Below are 22,920 nucleotides of genomic sequence, written 5' to 3'. Positions count from 1 at the left end.
CAATATTTGTAGTGGTCCTAAAGGTCTTCAATCAGATTTGAGGTAAGGCCTAGTTGGGCTTTGTAGAGCTTAGAGGGTCAAACGTTTTCAATTTTATTTCATCACTAAATTCACTAGTATGATAATTGAAATCAGCAGATTTATTAATAATTTTAATTTAGAGAATGTTACTATATGATATGATTAATATTGCGAGTCATTAATTTGATTCATTAGCTTCATACTTATGGTACAGTGATATGTGTCTCACTGCAATGGCAGGTTGTGTTGTAGACATTTTAATGACAGCTCAGTTCGCTTAAGTGCAGCAGATGTAAATTGTAAATTGTCTAGATCAAAGCTCAGAGTCTGGACATTAACAGGATGTGGTTGATAAACTGACACAGCAAAAAAAAAATCTCTTTGATCTAAAATGTCTAAATTTTTCACATATTGTTTCTATCTTAAGGGTGGAAAAGGAACTCCTGGACCCAAGGGAGACGATGGAGAGCCAGGTGACCCAGGAGTAGATGTGAGTGATTGCTCGTGTGTCAGTCACTGTCTGTTTTTCATTGATTATCTTTTTAGTCTCTCGGCGGAGTCCAAATTTTCTGGGCTGCGCGTATTGTTTTCCTCACTGTTTCTTAACCTGTTTTTCATAAAGATGTTATTCTCTTTTACTAGGAATGTTCCTAATATAAGTTTGGCTTTCATGACAGCATTTGTGCATATTATCCATAACCACAGAAAATAATTTATGAATTAAATGTTGTCCTTAAATTAAAAATTTTTTTAAAGATCAAGGAGCTGTTTTTCTATTGTAAGTGCATTACTATTAGAAGTGTCTTATTCATTTTTATAATAATGCACTTATGGTAGAGAATTTTGGTTATCATCTCTCTTGCTCTTTTGTGTTGCGATTAATCATACTTAATAGAGAATTTTGCTATCTTTGTTTGCTTTTTGGTTGTGGTCACCATATTTGAGCCTAGACGGCTGTGATGTTTTGTCTTGTATTCAGGAAAGTTCAAAAGGCTGGTGTTTTATTTAAAAAGCTATATTTTTCTTAGATACTTCAGATTCAAATGCCTTGAGATGGTGGGAGAATGTACTTCTCTAGCTATTTGTTATGAAAAAGTGTCATAGAGTCTCTTTATTTATTTATTTATTAGTTTGTTAAACTAAGCTTGTTAAACAACTTTCTTATTGTAATATGCATGCACAGATAAACAAAGTGTGTAATGATTAAAATGCTAATAGACATTAATCTCAAGTTCTCTGAAAATACAACTTTTTCTAAAGCCAGACTTCTCAGCTGTTTTATATTCTTAAACGCCTCCCAGACACATTTTTGATCCAACACTTTTTTCTCCAGTGTCTCCAACCCTCTCACCAAACAACATGTGTTCGCATAGCAAAGTCATTTGATTGAACAGTGCTGTTGTGTTACCATAACCAGGATATTTTTGTGGTGACTTGGATTTGATTATTTATTTGGTCCATACGTAAGTAGCATTGTTTATAAAAACAGAACTTGGATTGGTGTGTAACAACAACATAGCAACCACCTGCAACATCCTACTGTAGTAACCTTTTAGCAATACCCCAGCAACCTCCCAAAACATCCTAGCAACTTCCTAGCAATAGCCTAGCAACCTCCGTAAAACATCCTAGCAATAGCCTAGCAACCTCCCAAAACATCCTAGCAACTTCCAAGCAATAGCCTAGCAACCTCCCAAAACATCCTAGCAATAGCCTAGCAACCTCCCAAAACATCCTAGCAACTTCCAAGCAATAGCCTAGCAACCTCCCAAAACATCCTAGCAATAGCCTAGCAACCTCCCAAAACAGCCTAGCAACTTCCTAACATTAGCCTAGCAACCTCCAAAAACATCCTAACAACTTCCTAACAATAGCCTAGCATCCTCCATAATACATCCTAGCAATAGCCCAGCAACCTTCCAAAACATCCTAGCAACCTCCCAAAACAGCCTAGCAACTTCCTAACATTAGCCTAGCAACCTCCAAAAACATCCTAACAACTTCCTAACAATAGCCTAGCATCCTCCATAATACATCCTAGCAATAGCCCAGCAACCTTCCAAAACATCCTTGCAACCTCCCAAAACATCCTAGCAATAGCCCAGCAACCTCCCAAAACATCCTAGCAACTTCCTAGCAATAGCCCAGCAACTTCTCAAAACATCATAGCAACTTCCTAGCAATAACCCAGCAACTAGGGATGTGCCAGTTTCAAAATTGGTGATGACGGTTATGACGCGGACAAATGTGACAGTTCGTAACATAACCTTCCGGGGGAGGGGGCGTGTCTTGCGTGTTGGGATGTTTTGCGCGTTGCGACGTTCGTCTTTTATAGGACAACTTAGTTTGAATAAACAAGCAGACACTGCTGTTTGTCTTTTATAGGACAACTTAGTTTGACCCACCCTTCTTTAGACTAGGATGCATCTACCTCTAACCCATCGTTTAAAACAAATGACCCTATATCAGATGAAAGAACAGACCCTCTGCTTTTAAACAAAAAAAAAACCGTTTAATCCTACCTTCATTAGTTCTCTTGTAATCACCTCTCAAACATGGGTAGGTTTCTTCAAAAACACCCAATTTTGAGCAAAAAGCTGAGATAATTTCATTTTTGTGAAGGACTTTTGATAAAGATCAGATGCAGAGTGATCTTTGAAACATACACGGAGTTCTTTCTCTTCTCGCTGAGTTGCTGTTCAAACGTGCTGAAAGTCCTACTTTTCGAAATTTGCGTTTTAAACGGAAGTAAATATAACAACCATGCATTAGGAAAATTTATAATTGCTTTATTTAGGCTATTTTCTATAGACGTGTAAAACCATATTTTGGCGGATTGTTTTTACTTTCATTGTTTTTACTAGTTTGCCTGCCCATTTAGTCTTAATAATTAATGGAACCTAAACAAACTTGGCTTGCTGTTCTCGAAGGCAGCTCGAATCTTGGTCGGGCTCGAGACCCAATTCCAAGTAACAGAAGAGACGAAAAATGCAGTGAAGGAGGAGAGATGCCAGAAGAATTGCGGCTGGGCGCAGAGGCACGGAGACTCACGTTTACCATGATTAATGATGATTGACAAGTTTAGGTTCCTTTCAAACCTACGTTAAAAGTGTAGCCGTTAAAATATTATTAGCCTAATAGTTTATTTTGATCATGGTGCTACGATCTATGAATAATTCTGAAGTTGTTTTAAAGAAGAATAAAATAATTACTTTTCAGTCATTTGCGCTGTCACACATTTGAACGTCTCCGCATATGTACATCATTGCGACGTACATTTGCAAATGATTCATAAAGTTATACCTCCGCAATTCTTTGATCGATTGTGTTTTAGAAGTACTGTATGCTCAAACTCTTATGTTAGCAATGTGATCGCTGATGCGCTGGTAGAGAGAGAGAGGCGGAGACAAGGAGAGAGAGCGCGGCTCTGTTCAAAAGTGGAAATGATTGATGTTATTTAATGTCGGCTCTTACAGTACAAAATACCCGATTAAGCTATTACATGGCTATTATACAAATTTTTTCGGGACGTTCTTGCGACCCGGTGGCAACTTGTCCACGACCCAGTACTGGGTCGCGACCCGGTGGTTGGGGACCTCTGACGTACGCCATTCGGTTAAAAACATAAGATATGCATCCGGGAAGAATGGCACGTATGGTCACCCTATCCTAGCAACTTCCTAGCAATAGCCCAGCAACCTCCCAAAACATCCTAGAAACTTTCTAGCAGTAGCCTAACAAGCTATCAGTAACAGCAAAGCAACATAGCAAAACATCCAGCAACCTTCAGCAATAGCCTAGCAAACATCCAAAACATTTTAGCAACTTTCTAGCAACAGCCTTGCACCTCCCAAAACATCCAGCAACCTTCCAGTAATAGCCTAGCAACCTAGCAAAACATCATAGCAACGATCTAACAATATCCTAGCAACCTCCCAAAACATCCAAGCCTAGCAACTGCATAACAACATGGTCTTTTAAATGTTGCCCGTTGGCTTTAACTAATTGCTTCCTATTGATGCACTCTCAGAAATAATGCCAAAAAAGCTGTCACTGGTGCAGGACCCTTCTAAAAAGTCCACCTTTGTACCTAAAGAGAGCATATTAGTACCCCAAAGGTGCATATCAGTACCTACATGCTACATATTAGGAACTTTAAATGGGTACCTTCCCATTGACAGCTTTTGTACCAGTATTTCTCACAGTGTTTTGTTTTTTACTTTAATGATTTTGACAAAACTTGCATTATATTAAGTATAATCATTGTGCTCTTTTCTTAAAATCTGTCCATAAAGGAAATGTATTCGCATATTCCAGCCCTGCATGAATTGTTGTGTTTGGATCCTTTTTGAACCCAAACATGTACAAACAACTCAAAGATGCAATCGTTTTTCACCCTGTCTGTGTTTACATACAGAAATCTTCTGAATTTATCCCAAAACAAACAACCCCTTCCATCTGCGTTGGTCAGTAAACCACTCAAGTAGCCGGAAAATATTTGATCTATTCGGTCATTGCTCATATCTATTCCCCATGGGAACTGTATGTCTTTTGGGAATTGACAGGGAGGGTGCTGCTCCCAAAAATCACAGCTAATATTGTTGTTTATGTTGTCAAACTGTGAGCTTCTGCAGTCGAAAAGTTTTTTTAAATGTCACATTCTGGACTTTGATCTTTGATATTTTAATCCTGTGTATCTACAAGATTAAAATTCCAGTAATTTTCTCTTAGACAATGTCCAAGATGTTAGATGTCTGTCTCATAATCTTTAGTAAAGTATTTAAGTAGTAATTAATTGACTATATAAACACGTTTTCATTAAATATCCAGCAAAAAAAAATACATTACTGTATAAAATATAGCATTATCATCATATAAAGTGATTCCTACCATGATATGAATTTGTTCAGACCACCCACCCAAATGTGTGGGATATTAGTGATCTGTTATTTCAGTGACGAGGTAAACATGTAACACATGTTTATATGCTATACTGTCATTTCTTTCCATTGAAGCAATCTGAGTGGCTTCGTTGTGGCCGTACAAGCATACACAAAATGACAACAAGTACATAAGCTTGCAAGCTTTTATCTTTAGTCATCTGGAGTCGATTTTTGCTGATCCAACGACCAGACTCCTTCACTATTCATCATTGTGTTTGCGCATGCTAAACTAAAAAACTTCAAAGGCACAGACAAGCATATGTGCAAGACTTTTTCAATCATTGGCTGTTTGCAAGTTATGATCTTTCATGAAACCAAGAAGTTATTTCTGATTTTAAGAATAGACAACAAGCAGGGGAAGTTGTGAGAAAAGAGATGGTTTTTTTTTGTTTGGTTCTTGGTTTTTTATAAACCCAACCCATCTGCATTACACTGTGGTTGTCTGGCCAGACAATCCTGGTTTGGACTCGTCATCCCAAGTTTTTGGAGAATTGTTGGCTCATTGCAAAACATGGAATGTGAAGAGCAGGCCCAGATGGAAGCTGATAACTTGATATGTGACATCTTCTGTGCCCAATTTAGGGCTGAGTAGTTTTTTCAATACAGTTTGTATTTTGTTCCCAAATGCAGTAACACTTTAAAATCATGCTGCAGAACTAAATGAATTTGCATTGACATACTTTTTTCAGAATTTGTATTGGTCCTTATAGGTTTTCACTTTTATAAAAAAAAAATCTAATAATTTACTCCCATGTCATCCAAAATGTTTATGTCCTTCTTTGATCAGTCGAGAAGAAACTTTTTTTGAGGAAAACATTCCAGGATTTTTCTCCATAAAGTGGACTCCATAAAGTTTTTTTCAAAATGCTATAAATCTATTGAATCATGCCATATTATATTAATTTAGTTGACTAGTGGTATACACTGATAAAAAAACATCAATGGCATGAATCAAAACACTTACTTTGTCATATTAAGAACACTGTAATTGCTGCTGTCATCCTTGGGCCGTCGTCGTTGAACTTTTTTGACAGCGATCAGCTGTAAAATATTTTGGTCCTACACGATTTTTGTTGTATTCGAGTAAAATAATGGAAAGTTTTTCATAAGATCCCCTGTGGTCAATGTGTTAAGCTTGATGCTGTCGAGAGAACAAGCAACAGCTGACATTTTTCCGTCTCCCGAGTGCCTTTCGCGTAAATAATTCGATTTTGATGGTTTACGTTTCTTCCCCGCCACAGAAAACCACCACAGGTTTATCAATGCCATCAAAAGTATTATTTTGTTTTTGTTTGTTTGTTGATCACGAAGTTCAAAGTAAATTAGAAAAACTAGCCATTGTTGTTCACAATGCGTGGAATGGTGCGCTGTGATTGGTTGAGCGGATTTATTGCATTCTGCAGAGAAGAAGGACTGGCGTTTATCGCGATTTGGGAAAAAAGGAGAAAAGATGACAGAATAACGTGGCAGATATTGGATTTGCGTAAAATAAAACATTTACTTTTTAATACTGACCAGATACAGTACTGATTTTGGCCGTAACTCATTTTTTAAAAATGGTGTTTATCGCGTTTTGGAACCAAACTCTTGGAACTTGGAACCAAGTACATTTTATGGAAAAAATCCTGGAATGTTTTCCTCAAAAAGCTTGAGGTTCTCAACTGAACAAAGAAAAACATACATGTAAACATCTTGGATGAGATGGGGATGAATAAATTATCAGATTTTTTTAATGAATGTCGTTTAAACCCATAAGGACGATTGCGTTAGCGACATCAGCTCTCAAAATTTCACACAGATACAGTTTATAATAATAATTTTATCACAATAGTTACTAAATTCAGAGGATTTTATGGTTCTGCATAAAGTTTTGAGTAGATCAAGACTCATATAGACAATGGAAAACATGGAAAGTTCAAAATAAATCAAAGTGACTATAAATCCAACCGTAATGATAAACAAAATTACGGAGGCCATAAATTAAACCCATTGTGTTTTACAAGTGAATCTTAAAACACTCTTTGTAATTCACAACATGTCTGAAGAGAATAAAATCCACATTCGAAGAGCCGACACTTTTACATACAGTACTGTACTGTGTCATGTTGAGCAATGCTTGGATGCCAGAGTTGATGTAAATATGCTGACTGAATGCATACTTCTATCGAAAGGCCTTTATCAATCACACATGATGTTTTGGATGAGCCATTAACATTTCACAGCAGATGTGTGTAAACTGTTTATGCATATAGTAATCTTTGTGTTAAAGATGTGCATACTTCTGCTAATACTTGCAAATGTTAGGGGAGATTTTGAAGGAACAACTGGACAGCTTTGTGCCAGTTTTTACTGTATACGAATTTCATAGAGATTTAAGGGGGGTCACTCTTAACTTAGGACCACCATATAAACACCCACCATATCTTTGTGCTAGTGAGTATAAAGTTTGAACTCTTTTAAAAATGTTAAAAGACGGATGTCTGTTTAATCTGGTTTGGGTAGACAGACAGGGAATATTTATAGGGAAGATTTTTTTTTGCTTCCTCTGTGATAAACCTAAAACAGCTGTTTCCAGATGTTGCGGTCACATCAGCTGCATTTGTTTGAAACATCCATAAACATTGTCTACATGCACCGCATTCTGTTTGTTATATATTATTTTCTTGACGAATATGTTCTGAACGTGACAGCGTGTTTGTGAAATAACGTTAAATAACCAGATCTTTGATTTAATGGTGTATATACGTTTAGGAGCCCCTGGCCTCTTGGTTCCTGTTCATACTCATGGCCTCTCCACGCATCTGCACCACACGAAGGTGCTTTCCTCATGCTTGTATTGTCTTTTAAAACGTCTGTGCCTTTCTGCTCACCAGGACTGTTTGGAAATGTTTTTTGTGTTCTTGTAAACATTTGATTGGGCTCCTCCGGCCTCTCCCAAACCCAAGGGGCCCATACTTAGTTCTGTATCTGTCAAGGTAATGATGGAGTGCCAAAACAATAACGGTGTAACGGCATAGTTTAACCTCGTCCCCACTGTGAGCCGTCTTGTAGAAGAGCTGTGACAGTTGTGGGCTTTGAAGTGTCGAATTGAAGGTAATTGGAGCAGCATGGCTTTAAAAGGGGACAGCTGGTTAGTGTTATCTCACCAGCCGAACTTTAATCTGGCACTATAAAATGACCGTATGAATGCCTCTGCAAAGCTGGAGGCAAAATATGTCTCGTACTAAGAGTTAAATTGTTAGAATGACAGAAAGATGTCTGAGGTCTGGTGGATACAAGCATTGCATGATGTTTATGGTTGCAACATTGCTTAAAGTATAAATCAGGGTGTAGTGTAATGTTGTTAGTGAATGATTGCAATATTTTTTTTAATGATCAAAGCTTATAAAGAGCAACATGGCTGTTGAGCAATGAGTTGGTGATAACTTGATTATGGCAAATGTTTATTTGATAGGTTTTCTAAGGAATAGGTTTGGGTCCAAGCAAAACAAGCAATGCAACACGCATAGATTTTTTTAAGGATATTCCCATACAAAAACTGCAAGTTGTTCATATTTTGGGCTCATCCTTGCATGCATTTTTAACATCACTGTCTTAATGTTTTAAGCCACCTTAAGCATTTTTTTTTTTTTTAATAATGGGAATACACTTAAGATGAAACCTTGATTGTTGCATTCATATTCTGGGCTCATCTACTTGCCAGTACATATGTTTTATTAATAATTTGTTTACCAAATTTGGTATCTCCTTGGGTGATCTGCTTTTTCACATACATATTGATATAAAAATATGACTTTATTGTCAAAATATTAAGAATTTGTCTCATATTGCTACAAATGTATTTTCATAATCCTCCCTTTAATCTAGAATTGTCGCAACTTTATTCTTGTAATTTTTACTTTATTTTTTAAATATTACAACTTTATTCTCATTATTTTGAATTTGTTCTTAAAATACTATGGGCCAGATTTACAAACCAAAGTTTGAGAGGAGTTTAAAGGGACAGTATGTAGGATTGTGGCCAAAACTGGTATTGCAACAACAAAACTTGTGGCTAATACCGGTACTGCAGTTACCCAACTGGTGGCCAATACACAACATGACAACATAAACATCAGTTAAGGGCTGCAACTCCACTTTTTAAATGACAATATCCTGGCCAGACCACTGTTGTGAGTGATATAAGTATTTGAAATGAAAATTATTTCTTAATGTCTAGTGACATATCAGGGCCATTTTATGATTAATAGATATACATTTCTTACATACTGTTCCTTTAAATAACAACTTGGCATTTACTAAAGATGCGGAGTGGATAATTAGCACTGAAAAGGTGTAGTTATTTTGCCCCTGACCTTATTGCATATGCAATTCTAGGAGTTTCCCTTTCAGACGCAAAATTTATGGGAGGAGATTATTTAAATGATTCACTCAACGCGATGTACTAAGGTTTGCATGTGTGATATTACGGGTATTTGCGCCATTTATTCAATGCCAAAAAAGCATGTCTTAAATCGTTTTGCGCTTGAAATGGCTAAAACTGTAGCTTATGGAACGCGTGGTACAAGGCAGAGGATTTTTTAACATGTAACAGTTTATTTGGAATGCCAGAGGAACATATTATTAAAAAATATTGTTTGCCAAGCCATTTTTTTTTATTTGCTGGACGAAATAAAAGAGGAGTCACTAGAAGTCACACAATACCAGGTTTTTCAAAACTTATTTTAAACCTTTATTTTTTTTGTCCTCCAGTCCTTTTCAGTGTCTATGGCTTCATTAGCTGTAATGTCCGTGGTGCTGAACTCAAGCGCATCAGGCGTTAGTAGATTACCAGCACCTCATCAGCTCTGCTTATTTGGGGCCATGAAACTAATTTGCGCTGCTCTTAGTAGATTGCATTGGTCATTATGGAAATCAGCTGTTTTGCCTGTGTGACTTTTTAGTAACCTGTATATATTACCACTCCCATCTGCGGTTTTTTTTTTGTAATTGCTGTTGGGTACTAATTTGCCTCGTTAAGTGAATATGGCCCATGACTTTATTCTTGTAAGTTTTAAATATTTTTTTTTTCACATTGCAATGACTTTGATCTCAAGATGCTTTTATTTATTTTTTACTTTAGCTTATCCTGATTCCTCTGATTTATAGTTTTCAATTTTAAATGCCAATAGATTTTTATTTAATAAGGTAACTTTTATTCATTTTAATAAAGTTACGGGCACACTTGATATAATGTACATTAACATTAAACAATTTATTTTCTCAATGTAATTTACAAATGTGGTCTTTCACAGAATGGCAGTCCTGGACCACCTGGGCCAAAAGGTGCCAAAGGCCACAGAGGACCCGAAGGAAGAGTTGTGAGTGTGAACACGTCTTTATTTAATCCATTTCATGCATTTAGCCTGTGGACACTGCATTTTTCCTATTGGATTGAGTGTTAATGCATTCATTAATTCATTGATTTGGCTCAGGGTTGGCCAAATTATTTATTACACACTGCAAAAAATTATTTTCAGAAATTCTTAGTATTTTTGTCTTGTTTTCAGTAAAAATACCAAAAAATTCTTACATTAAGATGCTTTTTCTTGATGAGCAAAACAACCCAAGAAAATAAGTCTAGTTTTTAGACCAAAAATATCAAATTTAAGTGATTTTATGCATAAAACAAGCAAAAAAAAAATCTGCCAATGGGGTAAGCAAAAAATCTTGACATTTTTTCTTAAACACTAAAAAAAATTTGCTTACCCCATCTAAAAATTCTTAAATTAAGATGCTTTTTGTCAATGAGCAAAACAACCCAAGAAAAAAATCTGCCAATGGGGTAAGCAAGTTTTCTTAAAATTTTCTTGAATTTAGTGTTTAAGAAAAATTTTCAAGATTTTTTTTGCTTGTTTTATACACATAATCCCTTAAATTTGAAAATTTTGGTCTAAAACTAGCCTTTTTTTCTTGGGTCATTTTGTTCATCAAGAAAAAACAGCTTAATTTAAGATTTTTAGATATTTTTACTGAAAACAAGACAAAAATAATAAGAATTTTTTTCTTGAAAATAATTTTTTGCAGTGTAAGTGTTTATGAAAAAGTAAACTTATTTTAAGAAATTTTTTCTCATTCCTCCCTGCAGATTTTTTTGCTTGTTTTAAGCACTAATTTACAAGTCAAAAATACTAACTGAGAAAGTAATTTTTTATTTATACGACATGTCTATTTCTGTCTATATCCTCTATGACAAAATATATCTTCACCATCAACAGTTTAAATAAACAGCATATACTGCACCATTTATGGTGCTTATGTCATCATCGCTGGATAACATTTGTATGTGGATCAGTGAACATAAACACACTGTTCTGCTTTTAGTTTTGAGTGTTAAGGCACATGAGATAACTTGGCAGTGCCGAAACAGTGTGGACCAAAGGAGCAAGAACCTCCAGTTTACTTTTTGTTGAGCAATCGTGGAATGTGATCAACAAAGGCTCGCCAAAGCCAGAAAACAAGTTTTATTATAAGCTTGATATATCATCAAACGCATATTTGACACCATCTGACACACTTGCTTAACCTCAAGAATGTCTAAATGCTGTCCTGCAAACATCCAAAACAAACTACCAAGACAAAGTGTTCAAATGCATTGTCACTAACACATTTTCAAAAGCAAACATGCAGGCTCAACACTGTACAGAGGAGCCAGTGGTAGTGTTTAATTCTTCAGTTATGTAGAACGACGTTAAACGGTCAGTATGAGTTATGGGTTTGTGTGGGAAGGACCGTTTCTCTCAGGCTGCAATTTTGCGATGCTCCTCTTTGCCACTGGATGACATCCAGAAAGGAGGAGACAGCAGTGTCTCAAAAATGCTCTTATTTGGAAAGCCGTTTCCAAGTCTGGGTCCACGTCTTTGTTCTGGCAGATCTATAACAGTGTTACACGAAAGATAACAGAGAGTGACCCAAATTTGGACTTTCGGTTTATATTGGTCAGTATTACCGAAGTTATGTTTGCATTTGGTGTTTGACTTACTGTGTTATTTTTGTGCACAGGGACCACCAGGACCACCTGGACCTGCAGGAGCTGATGTGAGTGGGTTTAATTTGGAATACAGTAAATAAAGTGTTCTTGTTGCCTAACAATGCATTAATAGTGTACAAGAGTCATGGGTTTGGGAACACACATACTAATAAAATGTAAAGGCATCTGCCAAATGCATAAATCCAGATTGACACACAATACTGGATGCAATATAATGCGAAAGTTCCCAAAAATAATGATTTGAAGAGGAATTCGAAGGGTGACAGTGTTCTTGCTAATAAATGGGCTTGGATGTACCACACAGTTCACTTCCCATCATTTTGCGAATTTCTCATTGTCAGTAAAAATGGAAACCAATTCTGCTCATGGAATAAAAGCATATTTACAGCACCAGTGCGAATTGAATGAACTAATAACCGGCAGATATGCGGGCAAAGGTTATGTTGCACATTTTTTATTAAGTTTTTCCCTGGTGTCTGCTTATTATGACTGTCACAAACAGTCATAATTCATTGATGCATGTGGTAAAGTTGAAAGACTGGGACACACATTTTTAAGATTAGTTTTTAATAAATGCAGTTTAAAAAACAGTTTTATCTAATCTAATTCCACATCATTTAATCTTTTATTCATGACTCTTGCATTTATTTGCATCAAAAGCAAATCACTTTACAAAGTGTCTCTGCTGTAATTGTGAGTCTTTTGGGAGCAACTGTGCAAAATGTGCAGCTGAATTTCCTGTAATTAAACCAGCATGGACTTCGTAGCTCCATTTTGTGCAACAAAATGGCGACAGAGAGAATCGTCTGCAGAAGCATTAGTCTCTTTGAAAACTTTAAACCCTATTCTCTATCTCTTGCTCACTCTTTCCCTCTCTCTCTTTCACTTTAGGAATGTGAGATTCTGGATATCATCATGAAGATGTGCTGTGAGTAGACCTGCTTTTAAATTACCCATGAGTAAATGCTGAAAGGTGCACTGACCCGCACAGTTTCACTGCCACCGTAAATGGCATTCTGACTGTGATAAACACAGTTGAACAGACCCGTGTCACGAAGAAACAGAAGTCCACTTAGCCAGCTGTATTCAGATCAGTGACAAACTCTGCAACATTTTAAAGGTTCAACAAAACCTGGGAGAATAAAAAGTCTTTTACTGTATGTAAGTTACTAAGTAAGGGATGGTGTGCAGTCATTATCACTAAATTAACCCACAGGGTTGATCAGGACCCTGTTGTGTTCAAAGGTAGATAGATGGATGGATGGATGGATGGATAATATCTCTATCTGAGCATGAGAGAAAACACCATTTCAAATGCTTTGAAGTGCATAAGAGTACACATGAGATTGAGAGGAAGGAATTTAGTAACAAACCAGATCAGATTTGGGCTTTTAAAAGTGCCTGAAAATGCTTTGAGGATGCTGAATGCCGGCTGTTTTTTCAGATGAGCGCCAGCTTTCTTCAGCTGAGCGCTTTGGTTGCTGTGATACTTCTGCTTTGTTTATCAATCATTGTACGATGCACTGGTTGGTTCCTGTGGTAATGTCCCGCCCCTCCTCCAATGTGATTGTACGGCCGTGTGAGAACTGACATTGACAAGCGGAGCTTTTCACCCAAAGTTGAATATTTTTCAACTCTCAGCTCTGAGCGCGTAAAAAATGCTGAGCGCCGATTTTCAGCACGAAAAAAATAAACGATAGCTGCTAGCTTTTTTGAAAAACAATTGAAAACATACGCCGGCCGCGGGCGTAAAAGCTTTGGTGTGTGCACCCCCTATTGATATGTGAGGGTTTTTAACTGTATAATACAGTGTTATACTTCTATCTATCCTCCATTATTGGCCCATGGGCTTAAGGGGCGGGACACAGCTTTTTACATGGCTGAAAACGCTAGGAAAACGCTGAATACCATGTGAGAACTGACATTAACGAGCGGAGCTTTTCACCCAAAGTTGAATCTCTTAAAACTCTTGAAGCTCAGCGCAGATAAAACGCTGCGCGCTGGCTTTCAGCGCAAAAAAATCTGCCAGCTGCTGGCTGTTTTGAAAACGCTGCGCTTCCATGGGAAGAATTGAAAACATGCGCCGGCTGCAGGCGTAAAAGCTTTGGTGTGCACACCCCCTAATGATATGTTAGGGTTTTTACTGTATAATACAGTGTTATACTTCTATCTATCCTCCATTAATGGCCCATGGGCTTAAGGGGCGGGACACAGCTTTTTTACGTGGCTGAAAACGTCAGGAAAACGCTGAATATCGTGTGAGAACTGACATTAATGAGCGGAGCTTTTCACCCAAAGTTGAATTCCTTAAAATCTTGACGGATAAAGCGCGCTTTTGAAAACTCTGCGCTTCCATGGGAAACAATTGAAAACATGCGCCTACCGTGGGCGTAAAAGCTTTGGTGTGCACGCCCCCTTAGTTCACATAACCCTGAGCATTTATCTCATCATGATGTTGTAATAAAAGTGTCGTGTTGTGAATTTTATAAGTTACATTTCTAATGGAAGATATTTTTATTTAGTGTGTGAAATGTGCCATGACCCCAGGGACAAAATAAAAAAAATCCATTTTGTAGTGGCTTCCAAACCATTTGACAAATAGGTCCAACCAAACACTTAAAATAAAACTGCTTTGTGTCTGTTAGTAACTTATTTTTCTTCCCAAACTGAGTTTTAGGTATGCTTTGTTCTCTGCAGGCACTAATTACTGTGTCTATGTATTTTAAATTAGGGTCGGCATAGTTTCCTTTGGTTTCTTTTGTGGTTGATGTTTGTCAGCACAGCGTGAATATGCAGTTCATTATATACTACGAATCCCCAAAATACGGAAACGTTTTAATATGTTTTATATAATGTACCAAACCATTAAGTACAGTACACTGTTAGAAATGTTTTTCAAAATATGTACCCCAGCTGTCACTGGGCAGTAAATAGGTCCTAATATGTACCATTGGGACACTAAAGTTTAAAAAAAAAATGTAATGTCCGCAACACTGCTTTTGGGACACTCCACTTTTTTTCCTCTAGAGTTAAACATTTGATTTTTACCATTTTGGAATCCATCCAGCTGATTTCCGGGTCTAGCAGTACCACTTTTATCATAGCTTAGCATAATCCATTGAATCTGTTTAGACCATTAGCATCGCACTGTAACTGTGGATTCACATCAGCCGCGGAAGAGGCGGCAAAAACACGCTATTCGCGCGTAGTTGGACGCTTGAACATTTGAGTTCACTCGCTTCATTCTCGCGTGAAATCCGCGAGTGAAATTCTAGTCATTCGAGAAATTCACGCGGAAATCCGCGTCATGGGAGGGGCTTCTGCGACTCCGCGGAGACTACACCACTCCGCTCGCTTCCTGTAATCACGTCACTACTACAGCAAGCTCCTGATTGGTTAACGCGGCACGGAATTCCGCGCATTCCGCGACATCCGCGCTGCGGCTACCACGTGTACCGCGCCGCAGGATGCCTAATCGCGTGTTTGCATTGACTTACTGTAGCATGTAAATCATCCGCGCTTGCCGCCTCTTCCGCGGCTGGTGTGAATGCTTTGTAACATGGCTGCAGAAGGCGTAGTGATATGCTCGAAAATAGTCTCGATAATAGATTACTTTCAATAGCAGGGGACTATTTTCAGTCGCTGCATAATATCATTGCGCCTGCTGCAGCCATGTTACGGCACATAACTGATTATTACGCTAGAATGAGAGTATAGTTCTTAGCCATATCTGCCTAGAAAATTGCAACTTTTAATATTCTGTCGGTCTTAATATACGATGTAACTACAGAAGAGTCAAGTTTAAAATAGGAAGAATATCAAAACTCTTTGGTTATTTTTTAGCACAATGCTAATGGTCTAATCAGATTCAATGGATTGTGCTAAGCTATGCTAAAAATGGTAGCGCCAGACCCGGAGATCGGCTAAATGGATTCCAAAACAGTAAAAATAAAATGGAAAATGAGCATATTTTTTTAAAAAGTGGAATGTTCCTTTAACTACCATATTAAATAAAAAGCAACGACCCCAGCATGGTCGAAATGTCGCAAAAGAAAGTTTTTTTGCCTGAAGAAGACCCAGCAGAGTCGAAACGTTGTGCTTTTTATTAAATATGGGAGTTAAAAGCAGTGTTGGGGACATTAATTTTTTTCACTTTAGTAGTTTCTTTTGTCCATGTAAACACAATTACTTGTTAAACATATTCTGACACTAAAGTGTCCCTTTGATGTACTAATATGAACTCTTTAGGTGCAAAGCTTTTAGTTTTTGAAAGGTTATCGCCCTATCGACAGCTGGGGTATATATTTTTACAATTTTTTCTGAAAGTATTTAGATCACAGTATGAGCTATGAGCTTTTTACTTTTTAAATAAATGTTGAATAAATGATTGCTTTTTAACAACTGTTAATATTTTCAGATTAAATTCCTTCATGGTTAAGCAGGAAAAACACAATTATTAATCACTTACTGTTAATGTTTGTGGGAACATGAGTTTCTCATTAGTGTGACTTTTAAATGTTATTTTATTATTTCAATAATTATTTTTCTCTTTCTCTCCCTCTCTCTTTCTTTTTAAGCTTGTTGTGGTACGTATCAAAACTTCTAGAAGTCTTCTAGAAATATTTAAAGCTACAGTATGGTGCCGTATTTTTTTAACCTGCTTGTTGTTGTGTTTTGTTAAGAATGCAAGTGCGGACCCCTGGACATCGCCTTCGTTGTGGACAGTTCTGAAAGTATTGGAGCTAATAACTTTGCAATTGCTAAAGACTTCATCATAACTGTAATGAACAGACTTAAATTAAAACAGGTAAGCTTTGATGTTTCTGTAGCTCAGCTTAGTAGCAATGCCAAGGTCGTGGGTTCAAATGCTTGTATAAATTGAATGCTCTGAAACTCTCTTTGGATCGAATCATCTGCTAGTTACACAAATGTCACATGTGAATCCAATATTCAAATCAGTGGTCATGAGATGAGATGATACTTGAATACATTGGGACCCAAATCCTCAATGGGTGGTTTCAACATTGGATTCATGACAAACCAAGCTCCACTGAATTTACTGTATAGTTTAATATTAAAGCTTTATCTGATGTGATTTCTCCCGGTCGGTTTCTTGTCCGCAGTTTGGTGCTAATGAGTCCCGTATTGGTGTGGTGCAGTACAGTGGCAACAATGCTCAAGAGGTCGTACAACTTGGTGACCCGAATATCAAGACCCTGATAGACCTAAAAGAGTATGATATATATTGATGGTCTATTTGCAAACCACATTCTCCACACAATGTGATATTTGTAGCTTGCTGGTCACACATCAGATAATTTCTGTCTAAAATTTGGTTCACTTTAGAGCTGTGAAGAAGTTGCGCTGGATTGCTGAAGCTACGTACACTGGAGAAGCTCTGCAGTTTTCGCTGAACAAAATGATTAGCAAGCTTGTGACGGAGAGGAGCATCGTCCTCGTGCTTACTGATGGACGCTCGGACACCTTAAGGGACGATGTGCCCCTAAATGTATTGTGTGGCAAGGGACTAAGGGTAAAGAGCTACAATAATGAAGATAAAGGGCCCTATTTTACCGATCTGAAACGCAAGTGCGAAGCGCAACGCGCAAGTGAGTTTGTGGGCGGATCTTGGGCGCTGTTGCTATTTTCCCGACGTGAGAAATAACTCTTGCGCCGGGCGCAAATCAATAAGGGGTTGGTCTGAAGTAGGTTCATTATTCATTGGTGTGGTTTGGGCGTAACGTCAAATAAACCAATCAGAACGCTATCCAACATTCCCTTTAAACGCAAGGGCGCAAGTTCCATGGCGGGTTGCTATTATTATGACGGATTTACCAGGCGCACGCCAGGAGCGGTTCACAGCCGAGGAGACCGACGTCCTTGTACGGGGGAATCCCACGCTTGCCAGCATAAATCGGGCACGCCGTGTAACGGGAGGTGGATCTGCCTCAGGACTTGACGCCAGCAGAGGACATCGCTGCGTCCACCCTCACCGCTGAAAGGGTTTGGGGGCTTTGAAATCGGACCCAAGAAACGCAAGCAGGTCCAACCCCAAAGTAGACTAACAAATCAAGTTCATATACATTAAAGTTTCTTATGAAAACATTTAAATTATTATTTACATAAAATAAACGTAATACAGCCACACAACAAACTTATGAAAATATTTTAATCGTTATTTGCATGAGAATTTTTTAACGCAGCCACACAATAAATAAAAACTATCACCACAATGCTCACCACTATGATTCCCCTTATCTCGTGTATTAATATTTTTTAGTGTAACAATTTATGATTTGCAAAAATAACTGTTGCATCTGTGTAGATTAGATGCAATATGCGCGTTGTGCAAGCTATATGGTCAAGCATGCACCCTTAAAATAGCATAATGAACAACGCGCAACGCGCCACTGACTTTAAACTTTTTTTTTCTGGTCAGTGGCGCAATTGTTTTTTGAAACTGCAAAATAGCATCAGGGATGGTTTGCGCCGGAACACGCCTCTTTTTTTGCGCTGAACCGCCCAGGGAGCGCAAGTTCATTCCCTAGTTTGTCGACGTGCGTCTGTGGAGGGAAAAACCCGCTGTGCGCTGTTGAAAAATACGAATGATACATGCGTCACTGACAAAGTGAATTGCGCTGGGTGCAAGATAGGGCCCAAAGTGTTTAATTCTTACCTTCACCGCTGTATAAGATTAATTAAATTGAACTGTTATTGATCCTTAACTCTTGTTTGTCACTCAACTTTTTTTGAAAATATGCTCATTTTCCAGCTTCCTTAGAGTTAAGCATTTGATTTTTACCTTTTTGGAATCCATTCAGCTGATCTCCGGGTCTGGCGCTAGCACTTTTAGCATAGCTTATAATAATCCATTGAATCTGATTAGACCATTAGCATTGCGCTATGATATTACGCAGCAGCTGAAAATAGTCCCCTTAGTAACTTTCAATAGCAGTGGACTATTTTCGGGCAGTGCGTAATATCACTACGCCTCCTACAGCCATGTTACAGCAGCAAAGTCCTTGATTATTACGCCAGTATGAGAGTATAGTTCCTAGCCATATCTGCCTAGAAAATCGCAATTTTTAATTTTCCATCAGCCTTATTACACGATGTGACTACAAGTTTCAGAGTCAAGTTTTAAATAGGAAAAATATCCAAACTCTTTGGTTATTTTTTAGCACAATGCTAATGGCCAATCAGATTCATTGGATTATGCTAAGCTATGCTAGAAGTGGTAGCGCCAGACCCGGAGATCAGCTGAATTAATTCTAAAACTGTAAAAATCAAATGTTTAACCCTAGGGGAGCTGGAAAATGAGTTTATTTTCAAAAATAAAAAAGCAAAAGGTCATGGGTTTGATCCCATCGAACACACATAAAGAACTGATAAAATGTATGTTTGTTTATAAATTTGGATAAAAGCGTCTGCCAAATGCACAAATGCAGTATAGTGTAAATGGGTTAGTCATTACTTATTGCAAATGGAAAATGAGCGCAGGGACAATCTGCTAAATTACTTTAGTGAAATCAGGGTTTGGAACGGCATGAGGTTGAGTAAATGATGACAGAATTTCATTTTTGGTGAGCTAAATTTTCCAAAGAAAGTCCAGGGAAATCATTACCAAACAGTAGCTGTGTTCCTCTAATTCAACTGATAAAGCACAGCACTAGCAACACCTAGGTCAAGGGTTCAATTCCTAAATGCACATACCGATAAAATGTATAGCTTGAATGCACTGTTAATTTACATTAATGCATTTGCCAGGTGCATTTATCCAAAGTAACTTACAGTGCATTACATTTTTTATCATTATATGTGTTCCTGGGATCTGACCCATGCTAGTGCAATGCTCTACCACTGAGCAGGATTGGGTTAGTTTAGCTGTTTGAATTATAGTGTCAAATGCCTGAATGTGATGTAAATGTAATGTAGCCGGATGAAAGCTTCAGTTCCTTTTGGTTTCCGGCAGGTCGGTGGTGTTGGTGTGAGCGATTATGCAAGAAGATCACCAAATCTAGAACAGGTTGATGAGGTCGTATGCAAAAATGATCCGAGAAAAGGTTTCTCCTTTGTACTTGACAACTTTGCCATCCTGCTGGATGACAGCTTCTTGCAAAACCTGACTGAGAAAATCTGCGCAGGTTGGTAATATTTAAAGAAATATGATGCTTTGCCAGGTCTGACTTTGGATGTGGATGTGGCTTTGAGATGGTGATTAAATACTTTTTGTGCTCCATTTTACAGAAAAGAAATGCCCCACTTATACTTGTCCAAGTAAGTATTTTTTGTGATTATATCATTATACAGTTAATGAGAAACACAACACTAGAGTCTTCATCACTAAGGTGGTCAACTGGTTGTCCAAAAACTAAAAAGTAAGGTTGCTACAAAGGTTCTTTAAGGACCCATTTAGCCAAAAATGGTTCTTCTATGGCATCGTGTAGCACATTTATTTTAAAGAATGTAATTTAAAGACTTGGTCTGTTTGTAAGTGTTGAGACTGTAAAGTAGCGTCACTCATGACGTCGCCTTGCTCTCTTCCAGTTTCGTTTACCAGTAACACAGACATTCTCATCATGATGGACAGCTCGGCCAGCGTCGGCTCCAAAAACTTTAATATGACAAAAGACTTTGTACAAAAGCTGTCCAATCGTTTCCTGTTTGCCGAAAAGGGGAACTTCCAGGTTCGGGTGGCCGTTGGCCAGTACAGCAACAGCGCCAAGTTAGAGGCAGAATTTTCCAAAAACGCCACCCAGGTGGCTGGTCAGATCGCAGGGGCCAAGTTCCAGAGCGCAGGTACGCAGGTGACAAACGCTCTCACCTTTGCCATTCAGCGCTTCAGGCAATCAGGAGGAAACAGGAAGAAGAAGCTTCTGGTCTTCTCGGATGGTCGTTCCCAAGGCATTAACGCCATCCAGATGGAGAAAGCTGTGGAGCAGGTGAGCAGCGCTGGCATTGAGCTGTATGTGCTGGCAGTAGGCAATCAGGTGAATGAGGCACACCTGCGTACCTTGGTGAGCCGCGGCCGACCCTATGACAACACTTACGCCTACCGTCACCTTTTTAAAGTGCCTGACTACCGTTCGATGGTCAGTGGTGTCTTTTACCAAACTGTCTCCCGGAAGATTTCCCTGGACTGAGGCGGAGAAAGAATGATTGGGTAATGGGAGGGGTCCATGCAGGGAGTGTGTTAATACAAACTAAGGGGGTGGGTTGCAACATATTAAAGATTAAGGTGCTACAAAAGCTTGGTTCCCCAAAGGACCATGCAGTCAAAGAATCTGAACCATTTTTTCTAGGATTTTCATGGTCTGAAGAAGTGAAACTTTCTTTATGGAACCATAAAAGCCGTGTAGCACCTTTATTTTTAAATGCGTATAGCACAGGCTTTATTTGTTTTAGTTTTTTTTTTGTTTATTCATTTTCATGTGATCTTTTAATTTTTTCATTGTCTCATTTTACAAGACAGTAAATGATTGTTAGATTTTTTTTAAATTGGATAATGACTATTTTTATATCACTTCACATAAAGCGATTAATCAAGCCATGTATGATTAATCATGCAATGTATGTTAATTCTTCCAGCTGATGTGTTGTAGTACTTTGGTTTTATTACTATAATGGCTTGTCTATGGCCCTATTTGTTATTTCTGATGCTGATTTTAGTGGTCAGAAGTTAAAATATCTGCAGATATAATCTGTATAAATGCCCAAATGGTTTCTTTAGTGGCTGTATCATCTCTAATAAACACATTAAATGATCAATTTTACCACCAGGATCTAAAATTAACACTTGCAATCATGCGAGGGTAAGATCTTTTTTTATATTACAAAAAATTCATGACAATTTTGAAATATTGCAAATACTTTTTATTGTCTGGTAGAAATGTATGACTAGTGACTTTTCTTACTTTACCTCAAGGATCTGCTAAAAAGTTAATTTTGGACCCTGCTTTAGTTGTTCACATTTTTTTAATCTCACACAAATCTTAAAGTTGCATTGGTCTGTGGTACACTTTCATCTAATATTTACAGTAATAAGTACAGTAATAAGACTTGAATATTAATTTGGTGCTACCAATGTAAACTCAGTTATTCAAATGTAAATAAGATGCAGGTTTCTTCAAAAATGTTTTCTTTGACATTAACCAAAGTTGTTGTTTACCTTTATATGTCAGAAAATCATTTGAGAAAGCTGTGTTTGAAATAAAGGACGCTACACCCCTCACTAAGACCACATTGTTTTGTATAAGACAAACTCATGTTTATCATCTTCACTTGAATGCCAGCTGTATCTTTAAATTCTCCAGTATACCAGAAGAGATAATGTGGATTGGATTGTACATAGGAAAACTATACAAAGAATCATGCACTGAAAAAAAGGAATAATTTAATTTACTAATTTTTTTTAAGGTAAGTGGTCGCAATCAATTTATTTAAGCTACATTTAAACAAAAAAATTAGAAAAATAAAACAAAAAAATTTGTTTAAATGTAGCTTAAATAAATTGATTGCAACCACTTACCTCAAAAAATTGAGTAAACTGAATGAATCATTTTATTCAGTGTGGGTCTGAATTGGCCAGTTTATGACCACTGTAGATTTTTCATTTTTCAAAATTCAGGTCATTTAGATTATAGTTTGTTGACCATGTTTAATCTATATAAAACCACATACCCAAAAAGAAATAATGTTAGAGAATATTGGTAGATATATTTTAAGATGCAACAATGATTAAGATGTCTTGCCTACAATATACAGAGTTGGTGCATTAATGAAGATTAATTTAATGAATTTAATGAAGAAGTAATTTATATTACAATTAGCTATCACTGTAAAAAGATTTGTAGAAATTACAGTATTACTGGGTATTACTGACAACTAGCTTCCAGTAACTTACTGTAGATTTTACATTTATGTTAT

The 22,920-nt window shown here is 37.5% G+C and overlaps 1 protein-coding gene across 1 annotated transcript in view; it reads left to right on the top strand.

The window, feature by feature from the left end:
- Window positions 1-22,225, top strand: part of col6a1 (collagen, type VI, alpha 1) — a 43,247-nt gene extending 21,022 nt beyond the window's left edge. Inside the window, exons 25-35 of the mRNA XM_065241008.2 lie at window positions 449-511; window positions 10,259-10,324; window positions 12,006-12,041; window positions 12,886-12,922; window positions 16,572-16,580; window positions 16,677-16,801; window positions 17,118-17,227; window positions 17,341-17,527; window positions 19,967-20,138; window positions 20,242-20,271; window positions 20,542-22,225. Of these exons, the coding sequence (XP_065097080.1) occupies window positions 449-511; window positions 10,259-10,324; window positions 12,006-12,041; window positions 12,886-12,922; window positions 16,572-16,580; window positions 16,677-16,801; window positions 17,118-17,227; window positions 17,341-17,527; window positions 19,967-20,138; window positions 20,242-20,271; window positions 20,542-21,137 (1,431 nt within the window). The 3' untranslated portion in view covers window positions 21,138-22,225. The remainder of the gene's footprint in view (window positions 1-448; window positions 512-10,258; window positions 10,325-12,005; window positions 12,042-12,885; window positions 12,923-16,571; window positions 16,581-16,676; window positions 16,802-17,117; window positions 17,228-17,340; window positions 17,528-19,966; window positions 20,139-20,241; window positions 20,272-20,541) is intronic.
- Window positions 22,226-22,920: the final 695 nt, after the last annotated feature.

This window comes from Paramisgurnus dabryanus, chromosome 14, assembly GCF_030506205.2.
Source record: "Paramisgurnus dabryanus chromosome 14, PD_genome_1.1, whole genome shotgun sequence".
Classification (NCBI taxonomy): Eukaryota; Metazoa; Chordata; class Actinopteri; order Cypriniformes; family Cobitidae; genus Paramisgurnus; species Paramisgurnus dabryanus.
Note: the sequence above shows the minus strand (reverse complement) of the source record. Positions and strands in the feature narration are given on the sequence as shown.